Source organism: Telmatherina bonti, assembly GCF_933228915.1.
Source record: "Telmatherina bonti genome assembly, chromosome: 13".
In the NCBI taxonomy this organism is placed as follows: domain Eukaryota; kingdom Metazoa; phylum Chordata; class Actinopteri; order Atheriniformes; family Telmatherinidae; genus Telmatherina; species Telmatherina bonti.
In genome coordinates, this window is record NC_136611.1 from 31,016,660 (window position 1) to 31,031,456 (window position 14,797).

Here is a 14,797-nt window from a genome sequence, read left to right on the forward strand (position 1 = left end):
TTTTGAACATTTTTGTTAACTTATCATATCACAAAGCTCTATACACAAACCTCCTGGCAAAACGTGTCATTTTACCCAAAATTTGTGGTGGTATTTTGACAAAACAAATTTATTTTCACAGCACGTTTCATACATAAGGTATGCTGTATTCAATATTTTGTATTCAGACAGAATAATACAGTAAAGTGGATATTGATTATTTTCTGATTACAGAACAGAGGGATTCTTTCTCATCAATCATCCTCCTATTGAATTCTGAGAATTCATTGATTGTTTATCAATCTTCCTTACATCTCTCATTTCAATAATAATAATAGAAATATTTACATTTTGGGGCTGCACGATGGCATAGTGGTTAGCACTGTGGCCACTGTTTCGAGCCCCTGCTGGGGGAGGTGTGGACAGTGGCCTTTCTGTGTGGAGTTTGCATGTTCTCCCCGTGTATGCGTGGGTTCTCCCGGGTTCTCTCCGGGTTCTCTGACTTCCTCCCACCGTCCAAAGACATGCAAGTTAATTGGTTTCTGTAAATTGTCCCTTGGAGTGAGTGTGAGTGTGTTTGTCTCTCTGTGTTGGCCCTCCGATGGACGGGCGACCTGTCCAGGGTGTACCCTGCCTCTGACCCAATGATTGCTGGGATAGGCTCCAGCTTCCCCGCGAACCTTTATTGGATTAAGGTTACAAAAATGGATGGGTGGATATTTACATTATAACTCTGCTGCATGAGGAACTGGGGAGATTGTTGAAGCTGTTGTTGGAGGATGTAAAGCTCGCATGATTTCTCATGCTTACATGCTCAGACAGTAGCAGCAGAGAAGCTACATCATAGATGAACCAGTGATGAAAACCATGTTAAAGCCCAACTGAATTATCTTTCCCTAAAAGGTCACAATGTTTAGTCTTGTCTCAAGAGGATGAAAAAAAAAAAAAACACGGCTTCCAATTATAGTCTACTTTTCATGCCATGCTCATGCATAAGAAACCATGTGTCTGCTAGGAAGGCTGTGAGGATCTGCTGGCAGCGCGTTACAGAGATAAGGATAATTCTGTGTTTAAATCCTGAATTTAACAGAGATGATATTACTTATTATGTACTTTTTTTCTTTTTATGAGCACGATCTGGGCTTCAAAGTGCTGAACGCTGCAACCGCACAGTCAGATATCTCCTGGATTGAATTCTGACAATGTTTTTTAATATCATTTTGAGGTGATTATATAAATATCTAGTTACGATGAACAGCTGAGCATAATTCACTATTTGGAAAAGAATGATTGCCAGTTGAGAGAGGGTACAACCTCCTCCAGTCCATCATTTTATTAGTTACCTGGAGAAGAGAGTGCTGGAACACTCTGGCTCATCACTCGCCTCTAAATATCAGAACATCAGTGTATTTACTAACATAGCTTCCAAGAAACATTATTCCTGCATCGGTCTGATGCGGATCGACACGTCAGTCTGGCTGGATTCAGTAATAAACAGCAACAACAACTTAAGAAATAAATGATTAAATTAAATTAAATTAAATTAAATTAAATTAAATTAAATTAAATTAAATTAAATTAAATTAAATTAAATTTTTTCACCCAAAGTTACAAATAAACTATTTCCACGTGTAAAAAACGAACGTATTCAACTCATATTGAGGCCGTTTTGAAAAGTCCACAGATTGTTAAAAATGCATTGAGCCCAACTGGCCTCCTCTGTGCTTCTGATTGTTGACATGGACATCCACAGTCATGTGACGCCAAATTTTATCTTCACCATCACATGGTATACCAGTTTCCACCTACTGATGTTTGATTTGTGTGTGTGTGTGTGTGTGTGTGTGTGTGTGTGTGTGTGTGTGTGTGTGTGTGTGTGTGTGTGTGTGTGTGTGTGACAGAATATGCTTGGAAGTTCCCTTTTCTTTTGGTGGTGTTGGTTGGTGGTCTTGTTGGAGAGGATGGTGGTGGGAGGACTGGACGGGTGGATCATGATTTTGAGTCAGTCCTGTTTTAGCTTGTTATTAAATATTATCAACATTTGCTTTTTATTTTTATCACGCTTTTGAATGAACAATGCTATATGACAAAATTTTGATTGATCGATTGTTTGATGTCAGTTTGTTAAATGTCTGGTTTTAAAACAAACCTTAAAAAAAACTTCAGAAGTCATCAGGAAAGAAAAAAACTAAGTTAGTTGCCTAAATGTCTGTTTCTCTGTTTTGGTTTTCTCTGTTTCATCCCACACGATAATCTGAGCGTTGTAGAGCTGCTTGTGCAGGTTTGTGCTTCTCTAGGTGCAGATAAAATGTTAATGAGTCTGACAGATGGAGAGGTGAGTGTTTGCATGAGCAATGAGATGGCAAAGAATTAATGGAGACAGTTTAAATTAAGAGCACTTTGTCTGATCTAAGTAAGAAGTTATCACGTAGTCCACGAAGAGAGACACATCAGTCTCCCATTATCATCTGCATCTGTTCTCCTCTGTGGTTCTGATTGTCGACATGGACATCCACAGTCACATGATGCCAAATTTTATCTTCACCGTCACGTGGTATTGTCATTCTCCCTGATGCATGTATCACAAGATATTAGATTAAAAAGGCTCCTGCGGATTAGTGCTATTTTTCAGTCCAGAGGTTGCTTACTGTAATAAAGAGATTATAATCCATCTGAAATATTTCCAATATCATGAAATGCCATTTTAGAAATACACTGCAAGCATGTAGGACAATTTGTGCCCTTCATAAAGAGTCCTGGTATATACTTGTACTACTTGCTTTGACCTAGTCTGTAGATCTGACAAGTAATTTCTGGCATATTTGGATGAAGAGAAATAAAAGGCCAGTGCAAGATGACTTTATGGATGAATAAGTAGGCTATGTGTGTTTGTAAAACATAACATGCAGTGCCACAAGGCAGGCCAGGGATTATAAATAAGTCCATTTCCATGCTTACATGTTGCAGGATGCTTACAAATTTTCATTAGCTCCCATTGTTATTTCATAATATTGAAATGACAAATGCATATTTTGATTTCCACAGAAGGGTTTGAAGGAGCTAATTAATGTGTCTTCTGCTGTCAGTGGAAAGATTGTTGTTGTCACCTTAAAAAAAAAAATCATTATATTGTCAATCGCTGCAGCTGGTGTACACACAGTCACTTTTCATTTTTATATATCCAGCATGCAATCCACCTGATAACCTGTTTGTGGAGCTGACATGTGATCACTGACAGGGATTTCAGCTCCCCCTCCTCCACATCAAACAGGTTTCTTTTGCAATGCAGAAGCAACACTGTCAAGCTGTACATTTTCCCACTTGTAAGGTGCATCGCACTTGAGTGTTTCTCGGACATATGTGTGCCAGGTTAATCTTTGAAGAATTTTTTTGTTGTTATTCAGTCCCAGACTGTGCACCATTTTAAGTCTGGCAAGCACTCCCTGAGCACAGCAGCTAATCTTCACATCTCTTAGATGTGCTCCTGTTGCGTTGAAGGAGCAGATGAAAAAAATCGCCTTTTCAAAATGCATTCTGTATCAGCAGAGCTCACGTTTGACCAATTAACATCACACTCCCAGCCAAATGCTAATGCAAATTCATCAACTCATTATTCCCTGAAACTCCAACTGGCCTGGATGCATTCTGCCTGTACTTTGCTGAAGTCATGCAACAGGACGTCAGAGTCAGCAGCGCTTTAAAACCAGATTCCTTTTTCTGCCACAAGGGGTCGCTGTCACCACATGTTAGAACTCGGACTGTCAAACTCTGAAGTCAAAACCAACTAGTTTCCGAGTGTGGCTGGCAAGTGTCTGCTCAATGCAAAACCAGCAAAGTGTGAACAATAAGTATGAAATGTCCAGAAAATGAGAAGTATTCCTGTCCTTCCTCTGCTGTCTGCTTACTGAGTTTCATTTAGGCCTCTTTGGAAACAATTTATCCTCATGTTGGCAGCTCTTAGGCCTGTCATCTCACGGGATTGTGTATGAAGACACCGTTAGGTGTGAACTGTTTGTCCACATAAATGTGCCAACATCACAGTTCAGCTGGCAGAAGGATGAAGCCACCAGCAAACAGCAGAAAAATCTGAATTATCCAACACTCTTCAGTCCTGTCATCTCAGAATGGCGTGAAACCGATGAATGGATGGCGAATTTGGTTATTAATACCTTCTACTACGTGTATGAAAGATTTACTAAATTGCACTATCATTAGGGGGGCAGGCTGTTAAACTGCGCATGAACTCATCTGATCTCCTCTGTTACCCCCCCCCCCCCCCCCCCCCCGCAAGCAAATGAGTTCAAATCTAAATCAACATTCATTTGAAAGTAATTATTTTCAGACCAGATTCTCTGAAATATTTTTCTAAAATCCTGACACACAGGATTTTGCGTAAAACACGCAAACACGATGACGTAACGAACAAATTTAGTTAATGGTGAGGTTTTCATGACTGGAATACATTTTTTAAGCCTATATTGAGGACGCCTACGCCTCGGAGAAGCGAGAGAGGTGTGGAGAGAGAGAGAGAGAGAGGGGAGACACGTGAAGGGAGAGAGAGAGAGAGAGAGAGAGAGGGAGAAGAGTGGGTCTGCGTGGACTGGAGGCTTCTGCATCAGTCTGTTGGCGCTCAGATGGGTAATTGCGCACACAGCGAGCTGAACTCCAGCGCAGACTCCAACTGCGACCCAAGTGTGAAAGCGTCCTATTTCTGAGCCCCAGCCAGAGACCAGCGGGGGGGTCGGAGCTCTGCGGAAAACTTGGATTTGCTTTGCAAGTATTCCTCAGTATGCGGACAGATTGTGGCGCAGCCTGAACTGCGACTGAGCGCAGTTTAGCGCGCTCTTTTTAATCCATTTTCTCCCCTCTGGACGATCACTCCTTCATCAGTGACGATGGGTAAGTCATTACGTTAAAATTAAGTGACACAATTTCTCCTCTTCGGGGTCTTCTGAGCAAAGGATGCTTTAACTTCTTTTTTTTTTTTTTTTTTTTTTTTAGTTTTTAAACTGAATTTAGTTGAATTTACTACACATGAATAAAATCAGAGCCAGTCTTTATTTATGCATCTCTGTAATTTGAACTCAGCAGTCTGTCCAACATGTTTCTCTGTGCATTAGTTAATGCATTCACATATGTATACCTTTAAAGTAGCAAACGTCAGACTGGTATTAATTCTTCATGAAGCAGGTCTGCAGTCTCAGACATCAGACTCTGAGCTGCTGCACACTACATGATCTCCTGTTTGAGGAATCAGTGTTCTAGTTTTAAATGTCTTTGAGCAAACATTTTCTGAAACTAAGTGGTCCCTTTGATTGCCTGTGCCCTGCTCTACCTCCAACAGGTTCTGTGATGTTGGACTGGAGGTTGTCATGCCTTCTTCTGCAGGCAGCTGTTTTGCTGCTGCTCAGCAAGGGGGAGAGGATGTGTCCCGCCAGTTGTCGCTGTGAAGGAAAGATTGTTTATTGTGAGTCTGGCATCTTCCAAGACGTCCCAGTAAACATCACCACAGGATGCCAAGGTCTGTCCCTGCGCTACAACAACCTGCTGGTTCTTTCGCCGTACCAGTTTGCTCATCTCAACCAGCTAATCTGGCTTTACCTGGACCACAACTCCATCAATGCAATAGATGCTTTAGCTTTTCAAGGTGTACGCAGACTCAAAGAACTAATCCTCAGCTCCAACAAAATAACATATCTGCAAAACAACACTTTCAGTGCGATACCAAACCTGAGGAATCTGGACTTATCTTATAATCAGTTGCAGTCTCTGCACCCAGGACATTTCTACGGTCTGCGCAAGCTCCAAAATCTCCACCTTCGATCTAACGGACTGAAGCAGATCCTCATTCGCACCTTTCTGGAATGCCGCAGCTTGGAGTTTCTGGACTTGGGTTATAATCGCTTGCGCAGCCTCACTCGCACAACGTTTTTAGGGCTGTTCAAGCTGAGAGAGCTTCATTTGGAACACAATCAATTCTCCAGGATTAATTTCTTTATTTTCCCACGACTTACCAGCCTGCAAGCTCTTTATTTGCAGTGGAACCGGATCCGATCCATCAGTCAAGGCGTGCCATGGACCTGGCTGAAACTGCAGAAACTGGACCTTTCGGGGAATGAAATCCAAATGTTGGATCCTGCAGTTTTCCAGTGCATGCCAAACTTAGAAATGCTTAACCTTGAATCAAACAAATTGAGTAGTGTCTCTGTGGAGGTTGTGGCAGCGTGGACCTCCCTGACCACTGTCAGCCTGGCAGGCAACGCCTGGGATTGCAGCCCCAGTATCTGCCCTCTTATGGGATGGCTCAGGACCTTCAGGGACCCCAAAGACATCAGCATGATCTGCAGTGGTCCCAGATCTGCGCAGGGCGAAAGAGTTGTGGACGTGATAAGGAATTACTCCATATGTGTGGATGCATCATATGTGTTTTCAACCACAGCTCCCGTCTTGTTGAGCTCAACCCAAAACATGAATGTCACAACTTGGCCCGCTTCCTCTGGAATTACAGACCTGACTCAGACCATGTCATCCTCACAGAAATTAACCACTTCACCTGCCCATCCAAGGGGGACAGACAGAAAGACAACAGAGTCCACAACCATAAGCTTTATGTCCCACATCTCCCCTGAAACCCCAACATCATTTATCCCGGAGCTACAGTTTGAACGTATGTCTTTCCATAAAATCATTGCAGGCAGCGTAGCCCTGTTCCTGTCAGTGTCATTGATCCTGCTGGTTATGTATGTCTCATGGAGGCGCTACCCCAACACCATGAGGCAGCTGCAGCAGCACTCCGTCAACCATAAGTGCAGGAAAAAGGCTCACAAGCAGGAGCAGGACCTTAATTCTCAGTTGCAAGAATACTATCTGAGCTACCATTCGAACTCCGAGGCGATGGACTCCTTGGTGAATGAGACGCGACCATGCACGTGCACTATATCAGGATCCATAGAATGTGAGGTGTGAGCATTTCATATGTATGAGACTTAAGGTGCAACTAAGCTGAGATAAAGAGTGTTTTATCTGTCATGTAAGGTGATAGATTCCGCAGCGGCGAAGTAAATACTTGTGGGATGATACGACGTAATTATGTGGACAAAAAAGATGATTGGAACGGAGAAAGCTGATTATCACGCTGACGTGACTGACATGAAGAAAGTGTCCAGGTTAGATGGATTTAAGCTGACTGGACCTTTATAGTAAGAAAGGCTCCGTAGAACGACTGTTTAGATCAGGCATGTCAGAAGTCGGTCCTTGAGGGCCGCTGTCCTCCAGGTTTCTGATGTATCTTGATTACAAAAACGTGGCTTCTGTTAAGTGGATCTAACAGCCAATGAAGTTCTGCACAATGACTGATTTTTATGAGTCAGGTGTTATGAATGAAGATTACATGGAAAACCAGCAGGGTTGTGGCCCTCGAGGACTGGAGCTGGTTTAGAGGGTTTATAGTTAGAAACCTACAAAAGAACCTTTTCCTTGCTAATTTTGTTTATAATATCATGTAGCTTGTGAAGCATTGGGATGTGTGTACCTATTTAAGTTTATGTGTGTGTGAGTGCATTATAGGGATGAGCCGGTAATCCACTGGTTTACTGATATCTGGTTAGAGGGGTTAAAGGTGTTGCATCATCTTCTCACCCATACTAATGATCCCGTTGAGTTGTTTTGCATTCGGCAGATAACATGCAGCTGGAGCAGCTGTCTAAAAAAAGTTGGAGAACAATCACAAAGAGCATTGTTTGCATGAAGCCATTCTCCTTATAACTGATGCTTCTCTCTCACATAAGCAATTAGTTTTTACTGAAAAAAAAGCAACAAAAAAAAAAAAAAATGTGTGTGTCTCCTTTTTGGTTGAGTTACAAGCAACAAAAATGAAGAATTTTAACAGCCCATGAGTCTTATCAGGATGTTTTAGTCTCAAGATGTACAAATATGTCAGGTCAAAGTAAGGTTATTTTGTGTCTGAGTGTGTGTGTCAGAAATGGCAATGTTAATTTTGGTAATAAATTTTGTATTGATTATTCTTGTCATTTTAAGTATGCATTGTTTGTGTAAAGGTATAGTAACATGGATTCCACTTTCCCCCCCCTTTTTTTTGTTATTATGACTGTACAATTAAAAGAAACACTGAGAGCTGCTGAAAAAACATGTGCTTGTGTTGAGACCATGGATGGTTGGAGCCATTTCACGGAGAGAAAAGAAATCTCTTTAAATCCATGCATTGTTTCCATTTCATTGGATTTCCTGCTGCATGCAAAGGAGCTGACATAGTTTCACGTGCCTTCTTTTTCTGGTTGTTGTCTATCCTCTTGTAGAACTGTGGCACCACAACAACAGTACTGATTGTATCTGGACTGCACACACCTCAGACTCAGGATAGAGGCACAAGGCTACAGCGGAGACACAACTCAGCTGGAAACGAGTGGTTTTTATACTCAGTTTTCATGTAAACAGGTTTGCTTTTAGTGCCAGTGGAGCTGAAGGAGGCAGTGCTATTCTTGACTTGTCCACGAGACAAAAGACACTCCAGTCCCTGAAACCAAAAACAGATTAAGAAGCTCTGGTTTATGTAACCAATGTTCTCTGTCACTTTGGAAATATTACTCCAGTGCAGTGAAATGAAGGCGAGCATAAAGGCTGGCTGCTGAGGTCAAGCCATAATGAAGTTATCACTCACCTTGTTCTGCCTTTTCCCTATCAGCTCCTTCATTTTCTCCCGGCCTCAATTTTCCTTTCCTTTTTTTTTTTTCTTTTCTTTTGGCATGTTCATTGTGAGTGGAGAAAAATTAACCTGAGCCAGGAGACAAGCATAAGTTAAGCCAGACATGCTCATGCAGCACTAGAGCTAGCATGTAATGCTTCTAAATACGGTGTCTCTACCTGCTTCTCCTGACAGCAGTCAGCCCTTTTTGTGCAGTAAAGACACATTTAATTCCCTCTGCTCATTATCAGCTATTAGCATGTTCACTGCTCTCATGTGCAGCAAGTAAAAAGTTTCTGACCAGTCAAAGGTTGTTCAGATAAGGATTTATGATCTCCCACAGTCCACATTTTAACATGATTCAGCCTTTCTTTATGCTCCAGGCAGGCAAAGAGGCATGCTGCCAACAGAATCTACATCCATATATTTAGTCTCCAGCTCTTGCATAAATTATGAATTTCTTTCAGGGGGCAGTGGGAAAAACCTGTAAGCCAAACAAAAAAATGTACTGTAAGCAGGAAAAAATGATTTGTTGGCCTAATTTTGGCAGATATTGTAATTAGTGTTTGATTTGTCATACTGTGACTGATGAAAAGTAATTTAGTATGTTCTGAAACCTTTTGTGATGTGTGGCTGAGAGAAGAATGCTGATTAGAGAGCTGTGGTCTGCATCCTGCTGATCATTATTGGGGACATTGTTTGGATGAAAAATTGTGGGCGGGAACGGTATCGACTTGAACGCAACAAAAAAAAACAAAGGAAACACTCAGGAGGCAAAATATGAAAATATACGTTCTAAGGCACAAAATGAAGTCTCAGATCGAAGTACTTTGTATACAGCAACACTCAGGTGGCCACTGACCTGCAGGTTTTTGATATTTCCTGCTTCACTACACTGGATTCACATTAACAGGCTTGAACTTGACAACAATCTGTTGAGGAGATCTGTTTAATGTGAATCAGATGAGTTGGAGCAGAGAAACCACTAAAACCTGCACGACGGAGGCCCTGAAGGACTGAGATTGTATATCTTTGCTCTGAAAAGATGAGAGGTCAAACAATGTGTAAAATTGATGTAGGAAAAATTCAGACGAGCGGCTCTATTATGCACGCACCTGCTCAGCCTTTGATAGCAGATGTAAAATTTCAATTATATCTCTCACAGGGGAGATTCTGAAGGTCGATAATGGTTAGCTTATCTTTGCCCAAGGTTACATTAGTAATTTAAAGGCAGTCCCAATCTTGCTTAAGCATCAGTGATGATATTTCATCTGTGCATAAACAAATTCTGTTCATCTGATTGTTTTCTGCTCACAGCACACAGAACCAAGTGCGATAATTCGGCTCTTTGCAAACAAGCTTATTTGTGTTGTTGCCAAGTGGTACGAAGAAAGTCTACACCACTACTCTGTCTGTCTGATTAATTTAAAGCAGAACAGCCAGGAGCTGCGCAGTGTAATGTTGGATAACTAGCCTGGCTTTGTTCAGTGGGAGTAAAATGTGTTTTATACTTCATTTATTCCGTCATAAAAATGAAAAACCAAAAAGGTTTCAACATGAAATAGTGGTGTTTCATCAGGTTTTTTTTTTACCTTGTATATTGAACAAGACTTTTGGACTTTAGGGTTGATAAACACACTTATGAGTTTCTCAGCATGAAAGTGAATTTTCCACTCTTAAATACACATGTGAAGAAAATAACCTCCAGATCGTGAACAACGCTAATGACTGTTAGATCTATGGATTTTCACAGCCTTTTCTCCTGCAGATATCCCATAACTCCATGCTGTATTGCATTTCTAACAGACTATATATTAAAGCAGATTTCTTCAAGGATGTTTAAGCCATTTTCTACAACCATTTCTGTAGACAGAAGAGTCTTTTTTTTTTTTTGCTTTTTCATTCCTCCTTCCCTTCCCTCTGTCCACTCCTAAGATGAATTCACGGCATGTGTTACCTTTAAGCTGGCAAGTCAAAATAATGAGTTCCAGGCTGTTAAATCCCAATGATTAACGTCAGCTGAAAATAGAGTCAGTGGAGTATGAAAGCATTTAAAGGAAGTTGTTTTAGTTTCGAGAGGAAAGTTGTGCACACTCCCGTGCTCCACAACAGGATTTCTCTGTTAGTCCACCTTCTGTACACTGTATGGCAACCTGTAAAGATCATTTAAATAGTAATGCAGGACAGAATTTGTCACATGTCCCAGTATTCCTGCTAAGCAGGGGAAAATCTTGCTTTTCTTTTCATATCCTCCTGACTACCAGAAAAAAAAGAGTGTGTGACTACAAATGTCCACTACGGAGGACATTGCTTAAACTTTTAAATATTTTGGTAAAATATAGTTATATTTATCTAAGAAACGATTTAATGTGTTTATAAGATATTCAATGAAAATATAACTACAAAATTTCAAGTAAAAATCAGCACAAAGGAAAGTATTATGCACTTTTGCTCTTCCCATAAAACATGCTTGTTGCAATGGACAACAAGCATGTTTTATCCACAAATCCACAAATGAGGTACCATTTAAAAGCACTAAATGTCCTCTTTAAAGACCAAAAGGTGTGAGTTCAGTAGCATTCAGGGAGATGAAAATATTTAGGTTTACGAAGGTCCTCCACAGAGGACAAATTGAAGTGGTAGTCAGGAGGGTATGATGAAGATGGTGGTGAAAAGCACCGTCCAATACTAAGAAGAGACTTTTGGAGGTTTTTGTTCAAAGAAACATAATTGTTTTAGCCAGAAAAACTCTTTTCTTTTTTGTCCGTTTTAGTTAGAAAACCTTTGAATTTTGAAACTGCTTTCAACAAAATGATTTTGTATTGTAATATATTCCCTCACTTTCATCTTCACGCTTTATTATTCACTGAAAACTTGAATATAAATAGTGGTAGCTTAACATTAAAACAATTATAGACATTTCTATCTTTTTTTTTAACAGATATATTCATCGTTATGCCGTCTTGTCTTGTATCTGTACGTAAGTGATTTGTGTTTCTAATCGTTCTGAAATTCACATGGTTTTTACCAATAAAAACTCTTTCTATTGCTGTAAAGTCCTGTCAACACTGTTTTATGGCTGAACGTGAAGCAGAGGTAAAAAGGTTGTTTCAAACATCCCGTATATTTTATTACATTTTATGAGTCACTTCCTTTTCCATAAAAAGTGATCCCATTGTCACTTTAGTTTACTTAACATCAGGAAATCATTTCAGGCGGAAACTCACTGACAGCTTGACCTTTACAGCTGCATTTTTTACTTGCCTTTAACCAAATTTCTACAGTGTATCATGCCTGAAGTCAAATTTATACACAACCCAAATTAAATTATCCTCTTTCTAACACATGCTGTGCATGCAGACTGCGTAAGGTACCGGTTTTATGGTACATTCCTTTGAGATGTCACCTCTTTGTTTCACTGATTTATTTCCCCAGATTCTTCAACACCTCTGCTTCCCACACCAGGGAAATCAACAAAAAGCCAATGACAATTACATATATACGATTTATAAGATGTGTGTTAAGTCATCCTGGTGTTTCCTGAGTATGTTCAAAGCAAATAATGAGAAAAAAGTTCATTATTTCAGATTGGCAGAAGAATTTGGCATCTAGTTGGTTTGCATACACAACCTGTAAGGAGAAAGGTGATCTCAGGTCATCTGAAAGCGATGACGTTGACAAATCATTTCTTAACTATAATGTTAAGAAATGATTACATTTTCAGCCTATTAAATCATAAAAAAAAAACTATATCTCATGCTATAATAAAACTTGTGTAAACTCACAGTACAAAGGTATGCTGTTATTTATTTGTTATTTTTTTTTAACATTCATGTGGTTCGTTCCAGCCCGAGGTTAGCTAAGTCGAGATAAGGCCGTTTCCTCATGATGCTGCTGTAGCTGGCGTGATAATAGAAAACCGGTTCTGCCTCATATTTTAGAGATACGTGATCACAGCTGGATGATTTCTTTTGTTCGGCACGTTAGGTTTTATTCTGTCTGCTGCAGCGACATGTCATGTTTGTACCGAGTAGGAACAGTTAACTACTCTACATCTCTCCAGATTCACCGCCTCAGAGACCAGAGCAGCTTTTTCCCAAACTGGGAGTTCCAAAAGAAATTCAGGAGATCACCAGATCATTGTGTGAATAAAAAAAAGAAAAAAAAAAGGTGATATTTATGAAATAGACTTGGTATTATTAATATGACTGTCAAAATGAACATGTTAAGGCACAGAGATTAATCTGTGGAATTAGTGCATTAAATTTTCAACCCGGTGTAGTAGTTAGCGCTGCACAACAAGAAGGTCGCTGGTTCCAGTATCAGCTGGGGGGGTGGGGGGTTTGACCAGTGGCCTTCCTGTGGGGAGTTTGCATGTTCTCCACGCGTGTGCGTGGGTTCTCTCCGGGTACTCCGCCTTCCTTCCACAATCCAAAAATATGCATGTGAGGTTGACTGGTTACTCTACATTGTCCCTATAAGAGTGAGAATGGTTGTTTGTCTTTCTGTGTGGCCCTGCGATGGACTGGTGAGCTGTCCATGGTGTACCCTGCCTCTCGTCCAATGATTGCTGAGATAGGCTCCAGCTTCCCCACAACCATTAATTGGACTATAATGTTAAGAAATGATTACATTTTCAGCCTATTAAATCATAAAAAAAAAAACTATATCTCATGCTATAATAAAAATCTGAATTATTCACAGATGCTTTGTAGCAGCGGTTAACTAAACACACCAAAAGAAAAATCCTTCATCCTCTTTATTAATGGTGTTTCTGCTTTTTTTGTACTTAGAATTTTTGGACGTCCAGAAACAAGGTAAATATGCATGCTTTGGTAAAAATCCGAATTTGGCCCCATCTCATTCAATCTTTAATCTAAACCTGGCACATTGATGCTTTGGACCAGCTGTTAATATCATCCACACACACACAAAAAAACTGTATCCTCCTTATTTATGTGTGACGGGGTCAAAGCATGGTTTTTAAATGAACTAGTTCTTATTGCATGTGTTTTATCTTTGCTGTGCCACTAACCCCCCTGGAGGCCTCACGAGCTCAACCCTATTGTTAAGTAGGAACACCTGTCAGTGGCTGGACAGACTCTTTAAAAGGGCAACAGGTGTGGCAGAGAAAACAGGAGAAAGAGAAGCAGAAGAGCGCAGGACAAGGAAGGGGACAGAGCTCCTGAAAATGGATGGCGACGATGGCGACGATGGCAACGATGACGACGATGGCGATGATGGCAACGATGGCGACGATGGCGACGATGGCGACGATGGCGATGACGACGACGATGGCGATGATGCCAACGATGGCGACGATGACGACGATGGCGACGATGGCAACGATGACGACGATGGCGACGATGGCGATGATGGCAACGATGACGACGATGACGACGATGACGACGATGACGACGATGGCGACGATGGCGACGATGGCGACGATGGCGACGATGACGACGATGGCGATGATGCCAACGATGACGACGATGGCAACGATGACGACGATGGCGATGACGACGAGGAGACTGCTGAGGGGCTAGTGACGACTGGTCCCACCACGGCTTGGTGGTGGCGAGGCGGAGCCTGAAGTGCAGCAGCCGGTCTGGACCCTAAGGCACAGCTACTCAGTCTTGGGCCTACGGATACTCCTGGCCCAGGACCAAGCGTGAGTAAAATGGCCTAGTCTAGGGTCCAGGAGAAGAGGCTGGCTGCAGGGTCAGGCAGGAGGGTTCCCCTCCTAAGCATGTAGACTGCCGTGTATGCTCCTCTCTGCAGGTCTTGGACGTGACGTTGCCGAAGGAAGGCTGAGAAGACGGGAAGAAGGTAGGGCCTTCTTTTACCTGTTTTATTTTCTTTATTTTATTTTAACATGCCCAGGCCATATGAAGCTTCTGACTTTTCTAGTTACCAAGCTGTGGCTACCCTCTAAAATTTAGGATGACCTCCTAGATTTACTGACATAATACACAATTAACCTCTCAGTTGTTGACCACCAGAACTCAGTCACACACTTAAACATGGTCGCAGAACACAGACATTATCATACTCTCTTTTTCACACACACACATCATCAGAGCCAGATCCACACAGTGCACATACACACTCCTGTCT

The 14,797-nt window shown here is 41.3% G+C and overlaps 1 protein-coding gene across 1 annotated transcript; it reads left to right on the top strand.

The window, feature by feature from the left end:
• Window positions 1-5,331: 5,331 nt before the first annotated feature.
• Window positions 5,332-6,945, top strand: LOC306764593 (leucine-rich repeat transmembrane neuronal protein 4-like; the record flags this gene model as incomplete). Its single annotated transcript, XM_079251768.1, has 1 exon — window positions 5,332-6,945. One exon carries the CDS (start codon window positions 5,332-5,334, stop codon window positions 6,943-6,945), a length of 1,614 nt encoding a protein of 537 aa, XP_079107894.1.
• Between the last annotated feature and the right edge of the window lie 7,852 nt (window positions 6,946-14,797).